This window comes from Athene noctua, chromosome 2, assembly GCF_965140245.1.
Source record: "Athene noctua chromosome 2, bAthNoc1.hap1.1, whole genome shotgun sequence".
NCBI classification, from domain to species: Eukaryota; Metazoa; Chordata; class Aves; order Strigiformes; family Strigidae; genus Athene; species Athene noctua.
Window position 1 is genome coordinate 35568061 of NC_134038.1, and position 27986 is coordinate 35596046.

General features: G+C 40.1%; 1 protein-coding gene across 2 annotated transcripts in view; it reads left to right on the forward strand.

Annotated features, from left to right (window-relative positions):
* The first annotated feature begins 463 nt into the window (after positions 1-463).
* The window catches only part of STAU2 (staufen double-stranded RNA binding protein 2), a 170581-nt gene continuing 143058 nt past the window's right edge, over positions 464-27986 (forward strand). For both annotated transcript variants that reach the window (XM_074898838.1, XM_074898839.1), the window contains exons 1-5: positions 464-566; positions 16714-16921; positions 17974-18104; positions 22493-22652; positions 24824-24959. In XM_074898838.1, coding sequence (XP_074754939.1) covers positions 16723-16921; positions 17974-18104; positions 22493-22652; positions 24824-24959 — 626 coding nt within the window. In that variant the 5' untranslated portion in view covers positions 464-566; positions 16714-16722. The remainder of the gene's footprint in view (positions 567-16713; positions 16922-17973; positions 18105-22492; positions 22653-24823; positions 24960-27986) is intronic.

Sequence of the window (27986 nt, forward strand, 5' to 3'; positions counted from 1 at the left end):
TAAATACCCGCCCCCACCCCCTTCCCCTCCACCTCGTAGCACCCAGCTACCACCAGCGCCCAGGCCCGGGGAGCGGGGCCGCTCCGCTCCGCCTGGCCTACGCGGTGCCCGCCGGGTGGGGAAGCTGCGGCCCGGCGCGGCGGGGGAAGGGGAGCGCGGGTAGCCGCGGGCCCCGCCGGGGCTGAGGGCGCGCGGTCGCCGCCTCGCCGAGGGGAGCGCAGCCCCGCGCGGCCGCCAGGGGCGCTGCGCGGCGCCGGGCCGGGGAAGGGACGCGGACGGGGCCATTCGTGCCGCGGGAGCGGGGGGGGAGCGAGGCCCGGGCGCGGCGCGGGGAGCCCCCCGCGGGCGGCGGGACGCGGAGGGGGCAGCGGCGGGAGGGCGGTGGGGAGGGCGGCGCGGGGGGGCGGGCGGCGCTGGGGCGGCGAGGCGGGGAGGCGGCGGCGGGAGGGCGAGGGGGGGGGGGGGCGGAGTGGTTGGAGCCGGCGGCGGCCGCCGCGGCGGCGGGGTCAGTTCTCTTTAGTGTTTGCCGATGTTGGAGGCGTCTCCAAAGTGTCCCCGGGAAGCAGGTAACCGGGCCCGCGGCGGCGGCCCCGCGCCCCGCCGGCGGGCGGGGAGGCCGGGGGCGCGCCGCGCCGGGGCAGGCCGGAGGGGAGGGGGCTGCTTCAGCCATGATGTCCGAGTCTCCGTCCCGTCTCCCCCCTCCTCCCGCCGGCGCAGCGGCTCCCGGGGCGAGGGCTTGCCCGGCCCCTCGGCGCCCCCCATCTCCCCGGGGCCGGGCGGGCGCCTCTGCGCCACGGCGCTGCCGGCCCGCTCCTCTCCGGCGGGGGGCGGCGGCGGCACCAACCCCGCCATCCGCCCCGGGGCCCCCGCCCGCCTCCAGCCACCCGCGGAGGGGCGGGGGAAGCGGGCGGGGGGCACAGGTGGGCCGCCCGGGCGCCGCCGCCTCCGGGGGCCGCGGAGCAGCCCCCGCCGCAGCTCCCCCGCCGCCCGCCTCCCCCCGCCGCCTCCAGCCGCGTCCGGCTGCTGGCGACGGCCGTTGCGCCAAGGCCGGGCCGCGGCCGGCGGGGCCGGGCCGGGCCGTGCGGTGGGGCTGGGCTCGGCGGGCACCGCGCCGGGCCCGGCCTGCCCTGCCCCAAACCTCGGGAAGTAGTTGGGTGCCACCTGAACTCGCCCCTGATCCTCTGGCCCGCCCCGGCCCGGCGTGCCCTCTTCGGGCCCGGCGGCGGCGGGCGGAGGTGCGCGGCCTCGGGGGCGCTGGGTGGCGGCTTGGCCGCCGGCGGGGCGAGGGGCGCCGGGCACGCCTCGCCCGGTCAGCGGCGCGGACCCGGCAGCTCGGCCGCCGTGTTTCTCTACGCCCTCGCTTTGCACCTCTTGCGCTGCCCCCGAACTTCGGACACGGCCCGAAACTTTGCCGGTGGGACTGGGCTCTCCCACTCCCAAAATGGATGTCGGCGTGTCTGCCCACGAAGCGATGGGCAGCCGGGCGGCTTCACCAGGGCTTCAGGGCTGTCGTGGAGGTGGGGCTGGGACCCGGGGAGACGCTGCTATTAAACGGCCTAGCCCAGGCCGCTCAGGCGGCATTTTCCTGGTGTTCAGGTCTCTCTGGTGGGAGAAAGTTCATTTCGATCGCAGGCAGGCCTGGAAGTCCCCGCCGTGCCCTCCTGGGGAAGCGTGGGCTGCTCGGGGTCGCGCTGGGAGGGCGCATCCCGCAGCAGAGCTGTTTGCCTTGTAGTGCTCTGGGTCCCACCCGCCATGCCAGTGATACCCAAGTGAAAAATTTCCCCACAGTGCATCTGCCGGTGTTGCCTTACGGCCAGCAAGCTGTTTCTGTGGATACCAAGACGTAAGCTGCTCAGGCCGTGCTTGGAATGCTCCCTGTGCAACTATCATGGTACTAAAAAAAAGTTTATGTTATATAAAGGAGTAGATGAAGTGTTGCCGTTGTAGCTCCTCTCTTTGCATGAAATACTGTCTTGAACAGCACTGAGGAACATGCATGAATAACCACGACGTTCCAAGACGCAAGCAAGACTGATTGCTTAGGTGTAGTTGCATGGTGCTTCTGTGAAGCGAGTGAGCCTACGTTGCTGTATCTCACTAACGTTACTGGAGGTATCAGGCTGCACAGGGGTAAGGTCTTCCTGAGCCGTGTGGCAATTCCAGGTCAGCAGTCTACACCAGTGTAGTAATATTAATGTGTTTAAGCCGTTTGCTAAATACAGGGAGGTTCTGTACAGGCTTTGTTGTGACATTGCTGCCTATATAAACAGTGCCAGGCTGACAGATTTCTGAATGAAATCTTTTTTCTAGAAAGCCAGCAGCACTGTAAGATTTCCAGTACTGATTTCCAGCCACTGAGCCTTAGCTTTGCCCTAGTAAAACTCCTGGAGAGAGAGATTTCTGTTCTTGCCCATTTTTGCTAAGGTTCCTATCACTGACAACAAGAACAGGATTAGAGACCACCTGCTTGTATTTTTTGAGGGGAAGGGGCAATTCAGATTTTCTTTGCTTTGTGAAGAGCTTTTCAGCAGTATTGCTCAGCTTTAGCAGAAGTCATCCAGTTTGAGTTCAGTTCAGGCTGTAGTGTGGAGGCCAAAGTCTTTATATATCTTGCCAGTTTAAGCTACCTCATCCCCCAAGAATTATGTCAACATAATAATAAATTTGAATAATCTCACATCTTGAATTATTAAAGTAGATAGTAAAGGAACTTCCTTATTTTATTTGCAGGCGAACCTCATCAGAGGTGTTTTAATGACTTGACCAAGTTTAAATAAGCACTAAGCTTAATCAGCCCCTTCCTTGGGGGCACGTATCAGGCTTGATTTTTCCTGCACAGGTTTATAAACATAACTCCATTGTAATCCTGATTTACATTGGTGTGGATGTGGGAAGTGAATAAAATACTATGCATTTTATTTGTAAAGTGTCATGAAACGTGACCTTGGGAAGGTTAGGCAACAGGCTGTAGTGAAGCAGATCGTCTGATTCCAAGACTGCTTCTCCAACCATTAGGAAAGCTGCACCTGTCATGCTCTATCTAGACAGTTTGTTCTGACCTGCCTGAAATACGCGGTTATTGATTTGTCAGTCTTTGAAAAGACTGGAAAAAATTCTCATCAATTATGTCCAGTCCTTCAGCCCAAAATATATCTACTTATACCACTGGAGGGTGGGCCTTATAAAGTGTGCAGGTTTTAGTGCCAATGTTTTCTAGTGTATACATAAATACATGCATACACATGCACAGATTTTCTCCCATTGGGGAGTCAAGTATCTGCTTCCTCATATGGGTCACACTGGTGTGGGGGAAGGATGTAACTCTGCATGTTTTCAGGATAACAGTAACAGTTGTAACTTCTGTTAATAAGCCACCAAAGCTTCACTTTTCTTTCCCTGCTTATATTGATTTCCTATCAGCAAGAGCAAGATCTATAAGATAAGAGTTAGTTAGGCCTGTCTTTTGCCAGAGCCGATTATTTTGCATTTCTAATCTTCAGGTCATGCAGAGCCTGTGTTTTTCACAATAGTTCTTGAGTTTTCTCTCTTTCCGAAAAAGAGGAAGAGAAACAGAGGCTGAGGATGGCTCTCTTAAAGTTGTTGTGGGTACTCTTGTCAAGATCCATGTGGGAAACCAGGAATCTGTGTTACCCCTTTCTGCCTTCACACTTCTCAGCCGTTCCTATTGCTGGTTTCACCACGTTAAGGCTTGCAAATACACCCATGTAATGGTCTGTGCTGCTGGAGGCTCTGCCAGTGGCTCTAACCCCACCACCCCTCTTTCGTTTGCTTGCTCTTTGCTGAGGGCTACCGAATACGTGGTCTCTGAAACCAGCAGGTCAGAAGAATAAGGCATTAGGTTGAGGGACATATAAAGCACAAGGCTGGAGTCCTGTGAAGGCAGATCAGGGAACGGGGCTGACAGTTTTGCTTAGGGAGGAGAGGATATATGGCGCGAGGCGGGGAATAGAGTTGGTGGGAGCACATGGCAAACTCTGCAAAGAGAGGAAGTGGAACCTGTGTATAACACTATCTATCTATCTATCTATCTATCTATCTATCTATCTATCTATCTATCTATCTAGTGAAGGGCTCTGCATTTAGGGGGTCTGCTCATTGTCAGCGACCAGTCATGATCAACATTATCCAAAGTATGTTTGCATTAAGAGATCAAGAGTTCAGTAAAAATCTGAGAGATGTCTTGTCAGGCGTTGTTCTGAAAACTATTTAGAATAAAAAAATTGCTTGTCACAACTCCTAATCTAAAAATGAATTTTGAAAAACCATCTGTGGTAGTGTAATACTGAAGTCACATGCATGTCTATAGCTGCTAAAGTTTGTTCATACTTCATCTCAACAGCAACTGTTTTGTGTTTTGGGTTTTTTTTTGTTTGTTTGTTTTATTTTAAAGCTGGTAGTATTTGGAAAGTTTCCCAGTAGTGAAATCTATACTCCAGGGTCACAGTGTGCTTACCTGTGTTGTACCACATCTTTTCTTTTGCTTTAGTTAAGTTTGCTTCTGTACAGTACATCACTAGTATGTTACAAATTTATTGATACTTAAGCAAATAAAATCGATTTATGATTTTTTTCCTAATAAATAACACCTTTTTTTACATACTAAATTATTTAATTTTGTGACTCCAGTATATTTTTGTATCCTCACAATCTTCTAAGTTAGTCACCATTAGAATAATTAGGGCAGGCGCTCTTTTTATACTAATTAGAAATCGGTGTTTGAGCACAGATTCTTGTTGGTGTGGGGGGAGTACCCGGTGATAGCCAGTGGCTAAGTATTATGGTGAGTATGGGTTAACCTGCTATCCTTAGTTTCTGGGAAAAGATGGCTTGCTAAGATGTTTTTCATAGTATCACGCACTTAAAGGGTTTGTTTACAGTCTCATCTTCTCCTGAAAACTTGTGAAGGATTGTACCGGCAGTGGTCACACTTCCAGTTTTGCCTCTTGCCAGCTTTGAGGAGGCTGTTTGCTGGAGGCTGAAGGAAACATTTTTGAGTGTAGGAGACCAGATTTTCTGGGGAATTTTCTTGCAATGGAAATGGTCACCTACTGGAACAAGAAAAGTTCTTGAAGAGTCAGGGAACCTAATTTTTATTGCTATTCTTAGTTTCTCCTTTTTGGCAGCTGTTATGTATTTGTAGCTTCCAGTTTCTCATACAGTAACCCCAGTTAAAAAAAGTAGTGTTATACGAATGTGAGGACACTTCAGTATACTAAATGTGCAGATTGATATCAGTAACTCAAGTTGTAACTGGCTGTAAGTGACAGAGGACTTCCATCTCACCCAGACTACACATCCATACAACTGATACATTTTGAAGAGTAGAAATCAAGACAAACTGTTGCCAAGGTGAAAGTGCAGTTTTGGGTCAATTTGTAGCATATCCAGTTGTATTGATACAAATAACAAAATGAAATTGTAAAAAGTGTGTAGGAGCTTTGACTTTGTTAGACAAGATAAAAAACCGTAAAATTTCCAGTTAAGAAGTAATGTGTTCTCTTTTTGTTTGTTTTATATTTCCCCCCACCCCTTCTGGGCCTTCTGTCCTGGACACTAGGTTGCAGGGCTTTTTCCTTTCCACGGTTCTAGACTGTGGAAAACATTTTCTCTGCTTTTCATTCCAGTCTTGTATATCTGATAGTGCTTAAACCTGCCTGCTTTGAACTGTGTTCCGTCTGTGGTGGCAAGGTCCCTCGCATGGACATTGCCAGTGGGTATTTTGTTTAAGAGTGTACACCCAAGAGACATTTCTTTTGTACCTGTGTAAGGCCTGGGAATCTTAATGAATGACATCTTGTTTGTTGGAGTCCAGTGTTAGTGGTCCGAGGTCACCACTGTCTACATATAATCTGTCCACTTCCTTAATTTTTGGACTCTTTGTTTTTTACTGTTGTGAAGCCATGCTTGTGTCATCAATTTTGCAACAGTTCATGACCTTGCCCCCAAACATAGCATCTCTGAACTGTTAATTTTCTCCAGTTGAAATCTTAGATTTTGTGCTTTTCTTCAGTCAGAGAACTAGGTATGCCCAGTCCAGTGCTCAGTAATTGTTTTGTGTTTATTCATTAACTGAGGGAGGAGGCTCTTTGAACTCACTGCAGAACTCCTCATCTGACAGGGTACTCTATGGTAGGAGCAGAGGTCCCCTGTGTCCCCCAGTGAGCAGGGAGCTAGTCTTGTGAGCTGTATGTTGATCTTATGTCCAAGCATTACAAAATGTGTCTATGGGATAGCTGAGAGAAGGGGGAACTCCAGGAGTGATTTGTGAACAGGAGATGGCACTTTGACCCCAGCTGTGTCTGGGAGCTGCAGCTTCTTGGAAGCTGTATGAGTCTTCAAGGTGGGCATTCATCAGTCTAGCTGTGGAATACTGTTCTTGTTTAAATATGGTCATAGAGAACCAAAAATTCACACAAACCAGAATTTTATCTATTTTCAACAATAGAGCACAACACCTGCCACTTTGTCCACTGAAACCACCTTCTCTGAGAATCCTGGAGCAGTTCGTGATAGGGGAGTGATTACAGTATTAGGAGGGCTGGTAGCTGGAGCTGTAACTTTTTACAAAGAAAAAGGCATGTTTCTGCTGCTTCACTAGAAATTATATGAGAAGGCAGTCAAGGAAAAACCAAGATAATTTTCTGAATTCCATTAATAGTATGAAATTTCTGGTTTGGGAATGAACTTTCAGTCAGAAAGTAATTTTTTGCCTGCTTTAGAACAAAATAACAATTGGAGGGATGTTTTACTCAGAATAAGAGTATTTTGTAATTTAAAATCAGTCAAAGCTTATTTGAGATCTTAGGAATATAACTACTAGTTGCTAGCACAATGTGAAAAAAATATAACTTTTAGAAATATATATGAGAGAAATTTAAAAATATTAATTAAATAAGAAACTGGACTCTTGGAAGGAGCTCTGATTAGACTTCAGTATCACAAATAAAGAACCAATTATAGCTTTGAGGCAGACAGGTCTGTTAGCGACTGTGTCAAGTCTGAGTCATGGTTTTTTCATTTACTTACTTAAAAGTGCAGAAGGGGATTAAGCTGATGATCAATTGTTAAACTAGTGGTTTAGGCTCCCCTTCTTTTCCGTTATTTTCCTTCATGAAAACGCTTAGTAACTCATTTCTGTTTAACCTAAGGCAAATGTGGTTTACCTGCCCATCATCTGCAGTAAGATGTTATGATGACTGTTGTATATGATGGCAACCAATAACTCTTTCAGTATAACACGGAGTCTCAGTGGAATATTTAAATGGTTGCACTTAAATTACTTATCCCAGAAAGTAAAAAATTAAAAAAAAAAAAATTAATCCAGTAATCCATTCTGTATTTTTCTAACTTCAGCTTCTGTGTTCACAGTTTCTGGAGTCACTAAATTAATTAGTTTTCTCCTTGAACCTTTTTGTTATGTTTTGCATGGGTAGATTTTGAGGTAGCCCTGGAAATTCAGCTTAATTTGTGTCAGTGTTGCCTAGTGTCTTTCCTGATTGTTCTGTTCTCCCTTCTCCAGGGACTCTGGGGCCAGGTGAGGTACTATTTTCAAAAATGTTGCAGATGTGACTATGTATCAGAGGGTGTCTGGGGAGATACAAGTTTTCAGTTTTCAAGAAGTCATAGGTGGTTTACAGTCATGGCAAGGAATAGATCTAAAGAGTTACAATACTGGACAGCCAGCTTTTGTCCTTCGGATTAATGGTTGCTCCCCATTGCAGCAGAGGAATACAAAGAAGGATGTTATCCTCTAGTGTTGGGGGGTGTGTGTGATGTTCTGCCTCTAATCTGTAAGACTGTATAGGCATCTATAAGGTTGTTTTTTGTATATACCTCAAACAGTAATGGGTTTTGGATGTGGAAGGCCTTCCACAAATAGGCTCTGATGGCCACCTTGCTGTTTCACAGAGGAGTTTCACATTTTCTTCTCTGTAATAATTCATGGTATTCTCACTGGGTCAAACTGATGGCTGTGTCTGAACCAATGATATGGCTGGATGGTTCAGCATCTTTTCTGGGCATAAAATTTGTGGTGACATGAGAACTGGGTTAGCTCATACTGGCTGTTGGAAATTTCCATGGCTTTTTTACAATCTCTGTTTTCTGGACAGCAACAGTAAATCAAGACTAACTTTCTGATGAGTTTATCTTTGTAAGGTAGCAAACATTTATATAAACCAGCCTGATTTTTCTCCCTTGGGCTTTGGGTTATAAACAGATTGAAAAGTGTGAGGTGGACGACTGTCTCAGTTTCTGATGCAACAGATTGGCTTTCCTTATCATTTAGTTTTCTTCTGGCGTTGAAAACTTCGAGTTGATAATCTGATTGATCTCCCTTGTCATTTCAAGTGGGAGGTTTGTAGTTAAGCTCCTGAACTGCCCTGGTGCCAAGCAGCTGTCTCCATGAAGTGTTTGCTCTGATTGCAGACTGTCTTCTCTAAGGGATTTCTGAATGTTTGGGGTTTTTTGTTTTGTTTCAGCTTTTGCTTCGGTGATCTTTGGTATCGGTGAGGTTGTTTTGTGGGAACAGCAATCCTTTTTCTCCATCATGGTTCAAAATGAATATTAATAAAGTTTCTCTACTTAGGAGCTCTGTTTTGTATCTGCCTGTAGAGTCTCCACTTGAGACTTTGAGTGGCTGTCCGGTATACACAGGACTTGGCTGTAGTTTCTCTGTTAGAAAAGAAAATTAGCCTTGTGTACAGACTGGGATCGTTCAGGTTTGTTGTATGCAGCAAGATACGCCATGGCCTGAGTTGCTCCTTTCTCAGCTTTTTTATGTCAGCCTCACTGTTGCCAGGGAAGCAAGGGAAGGGTTGCATTCCTGCCTGTCAAACGCTCCACTTTCGGTTAAGTTTCTCTTGTTACAAGATTTTAGGCTTTTGCACATGCAGATATGCACAGTGCCCTAATCCCTGCGTTTTCCATCATTTCTTACAAAAAGACTCATTTTGGGCAAATATGTTAGGTGGGGAACCTCTCTGCAAGGGAGCTTATTTGCTTCTGTAATTGTGTCTGTTAGTTTTCATAAGGTCCATGATTGCTTATTCATCGAAGACAGAATTGGCAGTAGACTTTGTATGGGCTTCAGTTGCCTGTTTTTTGGCATCTAGTGCCATCTGAGACACTAAGTTATCCTGTCTAGTCTTCAGCTGCCAGTCAGCTGCATGGGTTAGCTAATCCTAAATTAGAAGCTTACTTGTTGATCACTGAATAACTCCCTGGGTCTGCTGGCTGTATTGACTAGTGGCGTAATACATTTGTTTAAACACATATTGCCATTTCATTGACATTTCATGTTGGGGTTTATCTGAACCATCTGGCACATGCAGTGTCAGATGTGTCATGGGTCTTCTGAGAGAGGACTTCTGCTTGTTGAAGCAGCAGTTGCTGGAGTACACAGGTATCTATATAGACGTGAAATCTTAGGACATATCAAATGGCACTGGTAAACCATGGGTGGACTACTGAGTTACATACTGTATTTCCTTTGACTCCAGTAGGAGCTGAGACACCTTGTTTATATTTGGAAACCTAAATTATACATGTCTTTAATCCTTAACTGAATCCTCATATCTTGCTGTACAACAGCACCATATGGTATGGGTAACTGTTCTGGTGTGAGATACACTGTGCATGTAGATGGCCTTGTAGATCACACACACTTTTCTTATTAAATACTTGTCTTTTGCTATAGTGGTTTAAGCAATTTACTTGATCCAAAATATTTGCTTACTATATTTGCTCTGTGACACATACTGTGTATTCGAAGTTGTATGAATCTTATCTTGATTGCAGGGTAAGCCTTTTCTGTTCTAGCCCTCTTGCTAATACATTTCAATTAAATGGCAACAAAAATCCCCACCTTTGGCAATTTTGATTGAGAAAAATCTTAATTTTTAGTCTTTGATACTGTAATTATTTACCTTATTTGTCTGGTTTGGTTTTGTTTGGAAAATTTCCTTTCTTTTCAAAATTACACAAAGCTATTGTAAAGATAGTTGTTAGAGAAGATTGAATCAGTGACAGATGTAAATAATATGTAATTCCCAGTAACAGTAATCTGGTCATTGAGATTTAGACTCATGCTTCATGTAGCATATTGGATCAAAATACTATTGGACATTAGGGAACCAATATTGTTTCATGATGAAAGAAGTCTGTGAGGTGGAGCAGTTTCTGTCTCAGCCTTCTGTGTCTTAAGCCTTTTTTTTTGGTTTGTTTTAATGTGCTTGTCCTGTGTAGTAATTCAAAAGCGAATTTAAGCTGACTGCTGTTTGAAAAAGTGGCTGAAAAGTATTGCAGGTGCAGATTTTTAATCTGTTCAATTTCCTACTTGATTTTTCTTTTTTCAAAAATACCTTCCTGCCTCTCCTCAGAAAGCTTCTTACTGATCATATATAGGACACTGCAAAGGATATTCCTCTGTGGATGATAATACCCTTACAAAACTTTTGTTTTCTGAAAGCGCAATGGGATTTAATGTTCTGACCTGGAGTTCACTGCAGCCGCCTGGCCCTGCCTTGCCTTCCCAAGGGTTTATCTGCAATACTCTTCTGCTCCAGTCCAAGAGCACAGGAAGCTGCTTGTAAGGAACTGTAGTAGTTAGTCAGTCCTCAGGGACTGGGTTTAGTGCTGAGCAAGTAGGGGAACTTTCCCGTAAGCCTTGCAGCTCCTTGGATTTTGAGTATTAGTCCCTAATATTCTGTGTCAATTCGTTTTTCTTTCTGTGTGCATTTTTTTCTCTTTGGTTGTAAATTATTTTATCAAAATAACAAAAATAAGAGAGTTAGTGATTTCCCTGTCCCTTACACTTCTGGAAAGTAAAATGCTTTTAAGGCCTAACTTAACTTGCTGTCATGTATTACTTAGTTGTTAACTAGCTGGTGACTATGTCTAGATTTCCACTGAAATTAAGATTCTTTAGTGTAAGGCACTGTAAAAAAAAAAAAAAAAAAAAAACCACAAAAAAACCCAGCAAAAAACAGGTCACAGGTTTATGAAGATGAAGTCATTGGGGATGAGATTGTAGGTTTTGTGTGGAACAGTGTGAAGGAGCTGAACTTTAGTATATGGTTTGACAGCAAAGCTAAGCTGATTAGCAGGAGCTTAAAGGGCTAATTCCTTGTACCCACTCCAGGTCAGGAGTTTATGGCCCTCTCTGTACAGACATGGACACTCCTCTCTTCCTCCTCACCCACATATGAGCTGGTTCAGTGAGGTAAACGGACAGAAAAGTAAATATTAGCTTTTTGCTCTAGGGGAGAGAGGACACAGGATTGTCCCCTGCTGTGATAGCAAGTCATTAGATCAGTTTGGCTGTTGACAAACCCACCCCTAGTAAAGGAAAAAGCAACAAATTGATGGAGGAGCAAATGGGGAGGAAAACCAGTGGGGACCAGCAGTAATATAGAATACATATATATAGAGACCCTGTCCAATTTCATGCATAGTTTGTCAATTTTGCCTATTTAAAATGCATAAATAAGATAAATTATATTAGTAATTATAGATAGCCATCTGCTGACTGTTGCTTTAAGTCATGCTCTTGCTAAACTGCGACTGTGTGGCTCATTATTTGATTTTATAGAATGGACAAGATTGAATTAACAACTGCTCTGAAGGTAATGCAGAGCTGTGTGTTTTCTGTCATCCTCAAATAAGCTGCTAGATATAACACAGTAAAAAGAAATTACATAAACCTTAGGACTTCAGTAGTACTTTTTGCATTAATGTACATATATGTATAAATATTTACTGTAAATGTGAGAAATGGCACACAAGAAATACATTTTACCTTTTCACAGTTTTGTATACCTTTGTGTAACTGAGTGAAGTAATACCAGGAGACTGGAAGGAGAATAGGGAGTTTAATGGAATTTTAAGGTTAAAACCAAAGCCAAACCCTCCTTAGTTAAGAAGCTGTTAACTCTGTTAGTGTTCTGTGACTTGGGACTTTTACAGAAGAATTGCATTAACAAGCTGCTGACCAAAGCAGGGGTTGGTCTGGAAAAAAAGCTTTGAGATACTGCCTGCTTAGACACTGCCCCCAGTCTGTTGTAATGCTGTTCCTGTACCTTTCAGTGTTTTCATTAATGATGTGGATGAAACAGTGCACTTATTATTTTTGTAGATGCTATAAAGCAGGCTTAGAGAAGACTGCAGACATTTTAGAACTAGAATTAGAATTCAGTGTGACTTTGAAAAATTGAAATAATTGTCTTTTTTGCTTGCTTTTCTTTTATAGTGTAATTCAAGGAAGCAAAGAGCAAAGTCTCATTAGCTGCAGAACAGTCATATTCACAAACTGAGCACGGGTTAGAACTTGCTGGGTAGCAGTTCTGAAGAAAAGGACCTGGGATCATTAATGTGACACTGTTGTGAAAAATAGGCACCAATTAGAATGTATAAGCAGAAGTATTTGGTATATGAGATACAAGATACGTTAAGTAATTCTTACTCAGCAGTGGCTGGCCCTCAGTTGTTACCTTTGTAAAGCACTTTGCAGATACATAGTATGTGGTGTGTGCTACATACTTGTACACAGATCAGATTTGGTATGTTGGGTTGTATGACAGAGCAGTGTGAAAGTGTGGTAACACCCTACTGCATATATTGCATTTTCATTTTCTGTATAGATGAAGTCCAGTCTTCTGTTTTGACTCTTCAGGTCATTGGTTTCTCTGACTGCTGTTTTTTTATATGACAACTTGTATTTCAAGTCAAGTATTGCTTTTTCATTTTTTCCACATTGTGAAAGAGCATTTAACTTGGAAGTTTACTGTTTGTCTTTTCCACCTTCTGTGCTGTCTTATCTCCTTTGTCTTTATTCAATTAGTGTGATATATTCTAAGAATCTTTTCACCTGAGCATTTAATTCCTATCTTATGTCATAAAATCTAAGGATATAGTCATTCATGTTTCAGAAAAGTACAAGAAGTTCTAATAATCAAAAAAAAATGTAAGTAATTTATGTTGTGTGGTGCTTTTTAGAATGGCAGAAGTGTATTCACAGTTGTTAAAAATATTCTGTATCTCTGAATATAACCAAATTACTTGTGTTTCCTAGCTTACAAGAAAAATTAATGGAATATTTGATAGCAATATTTTAATTTTAAAAGGTGAGGCAGTTTTGTTGTTTTAATGTGAGTTTGTTTTGTTTTGGTTATTTTTAGCTAGAGCAGAAAATTCACAGTTTAATGAGAAAGTTAATAACAACTGTTTAATGAAACCTCTGTAACTGCCTGTGTACAAAGTGATTTCAAAAGCAGAAGTGAAGTAAAACAAAGTTATTGTATTTTTACATCCCTTTAAATGCCCGCTGTAGCATTTCTAGTACAGCTGTGCAGGTTAGAGTAAAAGAGGGAAAACCATTGCAGCATTTCAGAAGGCACCATAACCTCTGGAATTTAATTTTATAAAAATGGCAACACTGCAACTTACGGACTTCAACTGTGTAGACATGTATGTGATTGAGACTGCAAGGAATATCATTGCTGTGGAGTCTCAGTGTGGCAGGTGGTGGCTCAATAAAGACACAAAGCTGGCAGTCACAGCTGCTCAGTCCAGCTTTCTCAGAGAGATCCAAGCGTCTGTAACCACTGCCTAGCATCGAGGGAAACTCCTCTGCAGACACTTGGGTGTAGCAGTTTCCTAGTTGTGAGTTGAGTTAGCCACCTGAAATGAGGTGTGGGGGCTTTTCTAGTCATATTCATAATATCCTAAGTAAACTATCCCTTATGTATATGCCAGATTTTTCAAAAATATCCACCTAGAAGATTTTAAAATATTTTGATTATGTAACTGCATTTCTTCTCTGACCAGCTTAGTGAAATCTCTTTCCTCCAAATCCTACATTTTGTTGTGTAGTAGCAAACCAGTTTGTGCTTGTGACTTGAACTTGAAGGCCCTGAAATGTTTTTGCTTCAACTGTTTATGAAATATTACAGCACTGTAAATGTAATGTAAATATAAAAGTATTTGTAGTACAACAATATAAGGAAAAGATGGAGCATATAGGTTTTATCCCCTTTTTTGTCATGACATCAAAGATTATTTGCCTGGTAGCGTGTAAATTATATGACAACACTATATCGAATATATTCTCTGTTGTCTCTCTCTACTAGTGGATTTTTAGAACTGATTGCAAATTTATTATCTCCATATCTCACGTACTTAAGAGTTAGTCCTATAATTATATTTACCTCCTGGGCATCTTTGTTTATACAGATCAATTTACAAAATAGTTACAGTTTCTTGTAGGAGTTCTGCAGCTTTAGATATACAAGGAAACCCCAGTACCCAACGTGTTACGTTTTTATTCTGATTTCACAGTTTAATTTCCTATGTACTTTACTGTAGGACAAAGAGTGTCTTTTTTCTCCTAAACTTTATCTTGTTCTTTTTTTGACAGTCCCTTGATACTATTACCCAACTGATTTTTTTATCCTTAATAGGAAAGGATCAATCCTACAATTTCCTCCCTTTAGAACAGCAATACCATAGAACACATTATTTTATTTGGTTATTAGTAAGTTCTGCTTTCTTAAAAAGTAGAATAAACTTTCAAAATACTGAGCTGAAAGGATAATTCACAACTGGTAAGGCCCGAGAATAAGTGTTCAGTAGTATCTCATATAGTACTATATGAGTGATGGCTTTCTTATACCCACATTTATAAGCTAAAATGCTGTAAATACTCTAAGGAGTTTCTTAAACTTGAATTATTGTCATTATCTTTCATATTATGTTGGTTTCATTTGAAAGATGTTTAAAAATATGGCCTGATTCTGCCATCATTGACTTTGATGTTTACAATTAAGAAAGTTTTTTAATTCATTCTGATCTATAGTAATATATTTAAAATCAGAATTAAACACATAGTATACCAAATAATTCTACAGTTATATACATTCTCAGTCTTTAAGTTAGGCCTTTCTAACACTGATGCTGTATTGTATGACATTTGCTGTTAAGTGACAGTAGGATTTTTGCAGTCTGAATTTATTCCATGTTTTTGAACACATGAAGTGTTTGAATACATCTCAGCTGTGACTGCATATGTATTTTTTAAATCTGTCACTGTTAGCATTTTATTTACAATATTTATGAAAAGGACAAGTGATTGCATCAGTTTAATTTTTAATTTTTTTGCTTTTGCCTTTCCAGAGATTTACATCAGTTGTCTGTCTTTCCTCAGGAATAAAAATGGCATTCCAGTCTGAACCTCTTCTCCAAAGCACAGAGTCATAGCAGTAGGATTTATTATTTTCATTATACTAGTGCAACTGTGTAAAGTAGTTTCACTCTATGGTGTATCGAGTGATTTGGGATCTTAATCCAACTACACTGTCCCTCTGAGTAGAGATACTTGAATATTTTTTAATGGATTGGGGGAGGGTGGAAGTGCTGATGCAATCAGAATTTTTATATAGTTGTACTTGTTTCAATAAGACTGTCTTTTTAGTTAGAAAGTTTTTCAGGTGTTGGATAGGATTTTTGCTTAGGAAGAGACAATTACCCCAGCAGAAGTAACAGATAGCTTAGTGGTGTGATGGAGGAGAGCTGGGCTCCTGTCCTTCTCTGCCTCAGCAAGAGGGACCAGAGCTGCAGTCAGAGGAGGTCTTAGGTCCATAGGCTTTTTGTTAGCTGTTACTAGTTTCATCTCTCTGTCTGCTCTGTAAAGGTCGTATCACGTGTACGAACCCTAAAAAAATACAGTCTATGTCCATGCTACTGAATGAATTACATCATCGTGTTTGCTCCTGATGCCAAAAGGAGAAGCCCAAGATTTTTCCCTGGAGGACTGAGAATGGTTGCCTCCTTGCTTATTTGAGTGGACTGCCTGGGGTGCCTGCTCACCTCTGAACTGCTCCAGTGTGGTTTTTGCAAGTTTTTTGTCAGTAGTCAGAATTTTGCCAAGGAGGGTACTCAGTGAATAGTAGGAAGGAACTGTGCCCTGACCCTGGTTTGTTGACAGGTGTAGACTTAGCCAGGTAACAGGTATTGGTAATAAACTAATTTGTGCAGATGGAGAGAGATAATTAGTGCTTGGCATATTCCAGGTAAATGCTTTAGGCACTGGATTAAAGGTGAGTTTAGGAAATCCTGGTACCTGCGCTGTTAATTTATACAAGAATTGAAGTGCTTCTTCACCCCTTGACTGAATAAGCAGCAGTTTTTCAGAACTTGCTGCTTTGGTGGTTGATTGTTTTCTTATTTTTTCTCTTTTCTAGTTTGGTAACAGGCAGAAAAAATAGGGAGTTTTCTCTTGTTGTCTTATTTTGTATTTCGTGTGCATTTTACTGGAAAAAGTATGGCAAAAGATTGCTATGGCAAGTTTGTTGCAAAGACATCCTCTCTTGGAGAAATTGTCAGGTGCTAATCTCATGCACAGAATAATTGTATGGATTTTTATTCTAGAATAATTGTTCTTCCTGCTGTCTTTCAGGCAGGGTCACCCCACAGCTGTGCAACAGAACCTGGAGTCAGGGCGTGTGGGTTCTGCTCTGGTGATTTTCTTTGGCTGTGAGCTTCGTGTTCATCAGTTTGAAATTCATGTGTGCAGAGGCATGACTTTTGTGGATAGTTTTGTGACCCAGATCCAGAACAAAAAAGAAGTGTTAATATCACTACTGTCATTAGAGATTCAAAATACAAAGTGCCCTGCTCATAATAATTTATTTATTGCAGTGATAGGCAATGGCACAAGTTAAGATGCAGACTACAGCAAACCTGTCCGGACCTACCATGACCCCTATGGTGCTACCCCTACCAGTTACAACTACAAATACACTGGGTCTGCCATCTTCAATGAATGGATCCATTTCTGAATCAGCTGCCAGCTGTAGCAGTCCTACTGCCAGCCTTGTGGATCCTGCGCCTTCTAGCAACTCACCAGGTAAGTTGGTCCAGGTATATATTTTTTGATATTCAAATTAATCTTTTTGATGACTTGTTACTTTAAAAAAAAAAAAAAAAGCATCTAAGTCTTAAAGAGGTTTAAAATAAAGAAAAAAATCCTGTAGCAAAATATTTTGGCTAAATAGACTGTTTACTGTTAAGTTTCTTTAACTGAGCTCAGACTTACAGTGAAGTGTTGACCAGTCATATAAAAGTTCAGAAAAGAACATGTCTATTTTGTCAAATTGGGAGCGTATCTTTTATAGAGAAGTTTTAGTGGTGCAGGAACATCTCCAAGTGTATTTCTCTTCCCTAGAACAGAATGTCTTCAGGCTGCTTGGCAGTATTCAGTGTTTCCTTTGTAGCCTAATAAATGCTGTAGTTCCTATGCTGAACTGATTATAAAACCCAGAAATATTATCCTAAAAAATTAAGCAAGAAATGACAGTGTGTCTTAGGGATAAATATAAGTAAGTTGAAAATGAAGTAGGAGAAAGTTAAAAAATAATAAGGCAGTGTATGTGAAGTAAGTAGTCTAAGAAAAGCAGAACAAAGTCCTTAGAGGTGGAGAAAAGGTGTTCTTTGGGATTGCTCTGAGAGTGAATTCATTATTGTGAGAAAAGTCTAAAACTCTTGGAAGAAGCAAGAAACAAGTGGGGACCACAGTGTTTCATCTGCTGTATTTATTTTGCAACTCTTATGCTATCTACTTCTGCTCAAAGAAACTGTTCTGAAAGAGTAGTCAGTTCCTTGACAATAAACTTTGGTGACGTAGAAAATGTAGCATATGTATATGTCCTCCTACACTGTCATCATTTATAAAGACATTTGGGAAAGAAATACTTGTACGTTTTTAAATAGCATGTAATCAAACCAGTTATTGTAAAATGCATATTCTCATATGATTAATATGTAAATGGTATTTAAACATTTTGTTTAGCATATGTGAAAAAATTTTTAGCCACAGCTTGCTGCTGCTTTTGCAAAGCTTTGCGAAGTTGTGAAGAATACATTTCTCCACAAAAACTTTACAGACTCTTTAATTTACAGCTCCTCTCCAAGATAACATGGCAAACCCCAAAGAGAAAACTCCAATGTGTCTGGTAAATGAGTTAGCCCGTTTCAATAGAATTCAACCCCAGTATAAGCTTCTGAATGAAAGAGGGCCTGCTCATGCCAAGGTAAGGTCACAGTTCCAGGTGATGAGCCATACCTTAAATGCTGAACAGATAATGTCATGGTCTGGATGAGTGCACTTGTCAAACACAGCCATGCTTCTAGTGTAAGGGGTTTCTTACTGTTCTTTACTTTGCTTTTTTTTTTTTTTTTTACGCTTTCAGAAAGTATGTCTGTATTTTTGTTGAAGTCCTGTAGATTGTTTTGTACTTTACTTGGACTTTCACCTTTGAATTTATATTTGTTGGTCTCTGTAAAGATCTTGTGAAGGTCTTTCCAGGGTATCACAACCCTTTCTTAATCATTATGGAACATTTGCTTTTCAAGCTGCATGAATCTTTCTCCCCAGTTGGTGTGCCTCTGATAACTGCCTCTACATTTGTTCCATGGTAGTTGAGATGACACAAACTAGTTTTGTCATAATTTTTTACAGTGTTTATTGATATGATTCTGTGGTCATAAAGTTGATTGCATTGATACTGTATCTTTGGATCTTGCATTATTGGGCACAAATTTTATTACTGTTCTTTCCCTTAAATTCTGTGCAACTTTAAGATTTACACTGGTATTAAGACTCTTAATATGATTGTAACATTAAAGTTTCTAGTGAACTGACAGTTAATTCTGGTCAGTTCTCTTATCAATTTGGATATCCAGCTTCATTTCATAAGTACAAATTAGGATGCTTTCAGATGATGGGGAACACAGAAAGACATTCTCATGATAATAATGTTCAGATGTAATTTTGCATTTCCTCCCTAGTTAGGAGCAATCTCAGTGAGGACAAAAAAAGCCTGAAAAACTCTTGAGAGTGACAGTGGCATAATTAGTAGTGGCTTTGTACTCCATATTTCTAGAGTGGCAAAACTGCATAGTGGAGTCACACTGCAGATCAGTAACAGTTTCAGCTAGCCGTGGGCTCTCTCTCTGCTGTGGCCCCTTGTTTCTCAGTTGCACGGTATGTTGTCAGCTAGCGCACAGTTGATGCAAATCACTAACCTTCTGGTCTGGCTGGTGTTCATGCAGCTTTTATGCTGCTGGAAATGATGTCAGCAGGTGCAGGGCTGCAAGGAATCAGCAAGCTTTTAGGGTCCCTCATTGTGACTGGAAATTGATGTGCTTTTCCGCTTCCTGGAGGTGTTTGGCACCACAGGATACGCTGGTTCATTGGTTTGGGGTTGTGACATGTTAAAACTGTTGCACTTTCTGTAACTTTTCACTGTTGTGCTGTATTATTTATTTTGTTAGATTTTGTCAATTATCGTGAAATAAGAAGTGCTTTGGTAATACCAAAAGGTATGGTTCTGATTGTTCATATTCCTCAGCAGTAAAGAGATTTGTTACATTACATTCATACTATACTTTAAATTTTAGCAGGTTAAGAAATAGTTCACATATATTTGTTATTAATTTTAAAGGAACTAATATCATTGAAATGACTTGTGCCTGCATTAGCCGCATTTTTGAAAGCCCGATTTTCAATGGATTTCTTTATTTTTCAGTTTTTCAATTTACCTCTTACTATTTTTAATTACACTCATAGTGGTCAAAAAAAAGATACATGCTCTGTAGACTCAAGAGAATATTAAGTCTGATTTTGACCTGTGCAGCAAATGAGAAAAACAAAGGAAGGAAGGTGATGAAGCACAAGGATGATATTAATAAGATTGTGCAGGCTTGTGTACCTTTGACATACGAAAAGCAGAGACATAGAAATTATTATGACTGTGTTAGTAGTTTAGTATAATGTCTGGCTAGTAATGTGATGATATACTTGATAGAATATGTGAAACGGAGCTGAGTTTGTCCTAGAAGGCATGACCTGAAGGATGTCATGCTGCTGCTGCTGTTTGCCATTTAAGGAGCGTCTAACGTTGCTTTCCTCCTGCACATATTCTGTTCCTGTCCACTAGTGGTTTTTGTGATTTTTCAGAGACACGCTCTACAAGACAGCTGTCTTTGTTGTGACCACAAATGCTAGTAAATTTTTATATCCTTTTTTCTAGTTGTCTCTGGAAAGTAGGTTGTCACAATTGGGGTGAAAGGGGAAACTAGAAACAGTGAAAGGTGGGAGAGAAGTGGTGATTCCTGACAGTGCAGTTAGGGTTTGTAGGAGTCTGCCTCCCAGGCGGATTCTTCATCATAAGAAAAATCAGAAAATCTTGATTGGCATAAACAATATTTTTGAGCACATCAGTCAGATTGATAATTTCTTCTGTGCTGTCAATGGCATCTCAGGAGACAAATTTAAAAGAAACATTGACAAAAGAAAGTGGATGGTGGAACAGGGAAGTGGGAAAGTGGTAAGGGACGTGGCACTTGAGCAGGCCTGGAAGGAGGGGAGAAAGTTCTACATGCAGAAAAAGGGAGGAGAAAAGAATTGCCAGAGCTATGGGAGATTGACCTTACAAACACAGCAGAGTGAAAACAAAGCGTGGTGGCCTTTGCATATCTGCTCTCTGGCCATCAGGTAAATTAGGTTGGATGCAAGGAATACAAACTTCCTCAGAAAACTGGTGAGAAATGCCTCTCAATCCATAGCAGAATTGTCATGTCAGATCTTGCAGAACTTGAGTATTTCATTGGCTGCTCCAGATTTTGGTTTTAGACAGTTTTATTCCTTTAATTAAATTCCCACCTACTATTGGGTGTGGTGTTTTGCCGTAGCTTTTTTGTCAGATGGGTTAAGTGAGAAGGCTAGAGCTCTGGCTATAGAAATTTACTGAGCAAGCCCTTTATTATCTTGAGTTCCTGTTTATTACTCTAAGCACTAAGAGGAGAGTTGTAAGTAGATAAGTAGCCATTATTCATCATATTTTTATTGAAATTCAAGATTATTCTCCTCCTATAAAAATATTACATTGATACTTGCAAAATATAAAATATCTAAACTCCAGATCCAGAAATCAAATTTCAGTTCTTTTAGTAATAAGGATGTGTGTTTATAGATAATTTATATAAATATTTAGTTCTAATACCCGTCTTAGCTTTCAGGTGGGAGTAGTGTTTGACCGAGTTCAAAATTAAGAGACTATTTCTCTCTTCCTCCTTGTCTGTGAGGAAATTGTCAAGACTGCTGTGGAAAAAAACAACATGGCAATAGGAACTATGATACGGGGACTTGCAGTGTGCTTTTGAAAATTACAGTAGGCCAAAACTCAAGCCTGTAATTAAGTCACAGTTATGTATTTATAGGACTCAGTTCATATGCACTGTGTGCATGTCTATAGGATATAGTTGTGAGGCACATACGTACTCGTGTTCAAATGCTTGTTTGCAAGTAAATCCTAAATGAAAATATATGTAAAGGCAAATTTAAAGGTTGCCCATCATGCCTATCTCTAGATTCCTGGTCCTGGATCTAGCAAGTTTAAATAAATTTTAAAATTATAGAGCAAATAACTATCAAAATGAAAATTTTACTTTATATATACTGCTCACACTAATATGTAGATTTCTTGATGTTGCCTCAAGTAAGTTAGTCTGTTCTCTGAGGTAGGTATATCTGAGTTTACTGTGTGTATTTGACTGTTAAATCATGCCTTATATGTATGGAATTGATATGGAAAAGACATTGAATTCTTACCCTTTCTCCTCTTGTTCTTAGATGCTCAAATTTGAACAGAACATGTACATATCGTACAGAAGATAGACTCTTAATATATTAAATATCCATTGAGTTTTATCTTTGCAACTTGCATGGCATAGATACTGCTTGAAATAATCCTTTATTACAGATTTTGAAATATATATGTTTTTTTATCAGTAGTCCATTTCTGAACTCTGAATTTTTACAGTTCCTGTCTTCACTATAGAGTCCACATTAAAGAACTGCATTTTCACGCAAAAAGATAATACTTCTTTTCTTACTTTATATTTTTGAACATATTTGAGTTGTGACTCTGCCCTAACAATTCACGTTATTTTCAGAAATCAGAATGTGTGAGAAATTCTTTCACTGGGTAAAAATATTCAGGCCAGATTCTCCACTGCAGTCATTTATATCCTTTCAGAATTATTACAAAATTACTTTTTTTTTTTTTTTGTATCATTCTTTACCTGTTTTCTACAGGTAAAGTAACTAAATGCATTCAGATGTGTGAAGAAATGTGGTCTAAACTGACTTGTATATAGTCTTCCAAGAACAGAGGATCAGTTTGCAGTTGTTATTACTTGGTTTAAATATTATTATGTTCTTTGATAGTTGACATTAACATTACATTATTTTAGTTCGTAATTTGAAAGGCCAGATGTTGCCCACTGATATGGACTCACTGATCTTTGTAAGAATCAGATGTGTTATCTGGGAGTTCAGCTCTGGAAGTTTTTATACAGATTGGTCTAATCCACAGTGATAATCTTGCCAGTCTTTAACTGTTCTTTGTCTTTGAAGATGTTCACAGTGCAGCTGACTCTCGGAGAACAGACATGGGAAGCTGAAGGAAGCAGTATTAAAAAGGCCCAACATGCTGCTGCTAGCAAAGCATTGAATGAAACTACCCTTCCCAAACCAACGCCTAGACCACCCAAAAATAATGTTAACAATAACCCAGGTATGATGTCTTCCACTGTGTGTTAAATCTTGTTGAAGTGTTGGAATATTATACCACTATTAAGTAGGTTTAACAAGATATAAATTAAGCAGTAGGATGAGAATCAACATAGCTGTCTCGTAGGTACAATAGTGTAATAAAGAACCTCTAGTGAGGTTGCAAATGAGAATTTTTAATGCACATACCTAAATGGTTGAACTGTAAGTGAATTTATTATTTAGATAAGGCTCAGATGTATACAAAGTTATTGTATATGATCAACAGTAGACAGACAGATCAGAACCAGATTGAGCTGACCATTATTACCATAGTAAAACATTTTTCCCAAAGGGTTGGAAATTTTATCCATCCAGCCCTGTGAAATTGCACCTGTGGTGTAAATAAAAGGACAGGCTTTGGCATGTGAACTTTGGGTAGTTTCCTGCATTGTGAGTTTTCCTTCATAACAACCCGTGCTTTTGAAAAGTTTTCAGATGGCTTTAGGAACTGTTGTCTGAATAATAGAAAGAATGTATATTGGTGTCTTGCATCCTTCGTTTCAAGGTGTTACCTGTGAGTTGCCTTCTATGCATGCAACACCTCTCGAGGTACACATCTCAGCCACATGCTCAGTGACCTGTTCAGTCTTGTTCGATAAAATAAATAAAAAAAATATTCCTAACTTCTTTTCAAACTAATATAAAAGAAAGCAAATGGTGAGAAAATGTAATGTTTTCCCTTTTTTTTTCTTTTTTACACTCCTTTTCCTCCCTTTTTCTCCATTTCCCTTCTTCCCATTTTACTTCTCTTTGCCCCTCCCCTCCTTTTAAAAAAAAGTCTTCTTCAGCCACTTTCTTAAAATGGAATAATTTTGAAGTTTATCTTCTGTATGTTGGAAAAAAAGCAGGAGTAAGTTTCCTTTACAGCTTGTGAGTATTATCCTGAGCATTAGCCATTATGGATTGTTTGAGAGGGGTGTGACAGGATTCTCTTGCTCCTTTAGTGGTCAGTTCATTGCATCTCCAGACCCAGGGCACTGGTTTTGCCCCATGTCCTTCACAGTCACTGGGACTTTGGCTGTTTAGAAAGCAGGAGGCTCAGACCTCTATAGAAAAGGTTCCTGGGTTTTATTCTTGACATTGCAGAGTATTACTCAGCTTCTAGGATTTTTTGGCTTTGAGCATATTCTTAAAGGGAAAAGATGATAACAAAAGAAATAGGCTTTAAGAGAACTCATTAAAAATTGCATCACTTAACACTGTACTTTTGCTCTAAGAGAGGAGTATTGTATATGCATGCTCAGGTATCTTCTCATCAAAATGACATTTTGCATTTTTATGATATAGTTGAATTAATTGTATAAAAATTTTCATAATTTGACATATAATACTTCAGTGGCAAACTGGCAAATTCATCATAGCTGTTAGCTCAACTTAGCTCAGTTAAGTTTTTCTTACAACAGTGCAAGTGGGGAATACTGTAGCTGAACATTTTATTAAAAAAAAATAAATGAAGTCACAATGTAGCTTTTTATTTGGCATTTTGGAGACCATGCAACTGGACAAGTGCTGGCTGCTTTCTATGTTTGTATTCTGTCACCAGTAGATGGCTCTAGTGACACTGATTTCCACTAGATGTATTTTTAGTTTGCTAGATCATTAGTTTTTAGTCATAGTCTTATGTTTTCAAGTTTTGCAAATAAATCATTTTTTCTAACTTGTAAGATTACCAAATGTCTGCAGTAATGCCTATTACTGCTTGCTTGTTTCAGTGCTTCTTTGCTCTAGTTGTGGTTTTATTTAATGGTATTCAGTGGAAAGAGGCGTTATTCTTTTACCTTTATAGTTTCAGAAAGTGTCATAATGTATTATAAGCACTCTGGAAAGATGAATAACTAGCTTGATTATAGCACTGACTTTCTCATCCAGATGTGAAGGTTAGTCTACTGAAACTGCATAGAGAATGCACTGAGATAAATGTTTAAATGTTCTTTTTCGTTGCCCATGATTAAGTTGGCATCTGTATTCCTATCTTTTAGAGAAACTGAAATGTCATTGTAGTTGCTTCTTTTTTTAATTTAAGAGAAAAAAAAATCATGCACCTCTCTCTTTGCTGCTCACCTCAGTCCTGCCCTGTATATTTTGCAGTATTTGTGGTTTAAGCACCTTAAATGTATTATTTGTTTTTTTCAGGCAGTATAACTCCAACAGTGGAGCTGAATGGTCTGGCCATGAAAAGAGGAGAGCCTGCCATCTACAGGCCATTAGATCCCAAGCCAATTCCCAATTATAGAGCAAATTATAATTTCCGGGGCATGTACAATCAGAGGTTTGTATTTTTTCTATTATTTGATGTTTTTTATCCTTTACTTATCAATGTGTTCTAAATCTTTATGAACTTCTTAGGTTATTTCAGAGGAAAATAAACCTGAGATTTTTACTTAGAAGAGTCTCTGCAGCCTTATTTAGAAACACGCATAATCTCTTTCTGAAAGACAGGTGCCTTAAGCATGTCACAAGGAATAAAGTACATGTAAACCAACTGTTTCTATTTTTTTAATGTGCATACTGGAGTTACAGTCTACAGCCATGGTAGTGAGGAGACAGAGCATTAATTCAGAGAGAGATTTTGCTTTTCTTTGCTGTTGTCATGTGATTACAATCTGTATAATTTAAATGAAGCACTCTTTTCTTAGAAATTGAATATAAAATTAGGAGGTCTGCATTTTGAAAATAAGCTTGAAACCATTCTCACGTTTCCATTTTTTTTAACCATTCTGCCTGGTCAACTATCTCACTTCCTTAATCCTCAGTGTTTGGTTAGGAAAAATCCTTTATTTCACAGTTTAGAAACCTATATTTAGAGTCCTCCATCAATGCTGTCATTAGTGTAGCAAGTTGGAGTAATTGTTGAGAAGGCAGTATTCAAAATTTGATTTTTAAGCTATGAAATTCTTAAAGATTTGAATAATTTGAAATTGCAGTTTTCTTAACTAACCATCCAAATATTTCATTCTTCACTTGTTCTAAATTTTAGAAGCATCTTCGTCTTTGGTATTTATACAGTTTTAGTACAGATCAAAAAACTGGTCTATTTCATCCTGACTGAAATGTAATTTGTATCTAATGTAACAGTCTGAGGGAAACTTAAGGTAATGTATGTATTAATTTGCAATCTCAAGAACTTCTTTCTTTTTTTTTTCTCTGAGATAGGTTTTTTCCCATTTTTCTTATTTTTCCACAGAGGAACTATATTAGATCAGGTGTTTTGGACCTTCAAAAGTGATACCAAGTCTAATCTGTAAAATAAGAAAAAAACCAAAACAAAGCAGGTCAGGAATTTCTAACAGCATGTTTTATCAGTGAAAAATGTGGCCTTTCTTATGAAGGTTCGCTTAATGGATTTCCTGTTAATTTTTATGCATGTCATAATTATTAAAACGAATGAGGTTATGAACTCTGAAAAAATGTTTTGGTTCAAAATTACTCCTATTAGAAATGGAATTTATGGCAGTGTTTAAAAATTAAGGAGTTTGAAAAGAAAATGCAGCATTTCAGAATTTTCTAAAGAAAATACTTCAGTTGACTTAATATTGTTTTACTTTTCCCCAGATTTTTAAATCATGATAACTTTAGGGTTTTAACATTTCAGTCTGACTTTTTTTTTTTTTTTTTAATAGCAACAATACCTAGAACTGAACAAACAAAAATAACCTGGAAGAAAACTCTTTCATTACTCTACAGAACAGTGCCTGATTATTGCATTACTTGTGTTGTATTTCTAGTCATTGCTGACCTGAGTCTCTGCTTACATATGTCATGGTTTAAAAAGCTAACTATGGTAACTGAGATGGGTTTTGTTAATATTTAGAAATTCTACATTTATTTGAATTGCTTTTATAATGAGATTACTTTGACTAACAGATAAAAACTTTAGGCTGGAAAAAATGCAAGCTAGTAAAAAACATAAAATGGGGAATTCTGAAATCTGAACTTAGAGAAACATATTTGTAGAAGCAGAACCCCAAAACGCATAGCAGTTGCTAACTTTTAAGATATTTTTTTTTTCATAGGAAATGATTAGTATGTGTAGTGCAAAGTTTGCTTCTTTGGGAACTTTTTTAATGGGAACTGTGTTCCCATGTTAGGCTAAAATGGTACATGAACTTTATTTCTCTGGGTGGTTAGGTAGCCGAGGGCATTTGATTTTTCTGATAACAACAGGCAAGGTGGGAGAGAAGGCCAGGATCTATGCTTGCCTGCTTCATCATGCTTATTTTGCGTGCAGTTGCCCACGCAGGATGGCTAATAATACTGTGGCTAGTAAACTGATAAATAACTAAAGCTCAGTAGTAAATAACTAGATATGCCTGTCAGTCTGCATAAACACATACCTCCTGTACATACACGAGCTCACACATGAATACCAGAGTAAAGAGGAAACAGAAGAATGATGCCATATAGTACTGATTTGGGACTACTTCTGTGTTAGAAATTGTTGTTCATTGCCTTGTTTTGCATTGGGAGTTGCTGGTCTGTTATGATCCCAGTAAGAAAGGCACTTAGACTCCATAAGGTATAATTTAAAATGCTATTTATTAGAGCTGGCAGTATAAGAAGTGAATAGTGCAGATAATCTTGCGCCCCTTCAGATGCTAGGAGTGCTGAGCAGTGTAACATCGAGCAGGACTGCAACCCACGTGCAGTGTGCCATGCAGACCTCGGCCACAGCACAGGTTGTCCCCTTCATGGTCATTCACATGCTTACAGGATTTTCTTATGAGCTGATAACTGTCATTGCTCTAGTCAAAACAGGAATGATGTTTTTACATGAGAACTTCTTGCTGCATTGTTAATAGATAAAGGCAAGGCCACGCAGGTGGTACCGAGGGGGAGCTGCCTGCAGGCCCCTCTCTTGCAGCAAGTCTGTCCAGCGGCCGAGGGCCTTGTGCAGCGCAGCCCCATCCCGCAGGCCGTGCTGGTGTGGGTTCTGCAGCACGGCGCAGCCCGCGCCCGCTCAGGCTGGCTGTGGCGTGGGTCCCTGGCTCCTCAGTGCTCAGGATCACCGTGCACCTCCTACCCACCCTCACCAGAGGGAAGTCTGGGGACAGATTCTGGATCTATTATAATAGCAAGAGAAGTCCCAAATATGAAGCACATGCTGTAGTACTGTATTATGTTCCGGTGATATGATATATCCTGCATTTATTGTCCTGTACTGCCATGTTGTATTTAGCATTTGTTTGGTGATTTTTAGCAGTTGGGTAGTAGAATATAAGTGTTGTTGGAGTTCCCAAGTAAATGCAGACCATATAGACTGTTTAACAGTAAGATTTGAAAAATAAGGTAGATAATA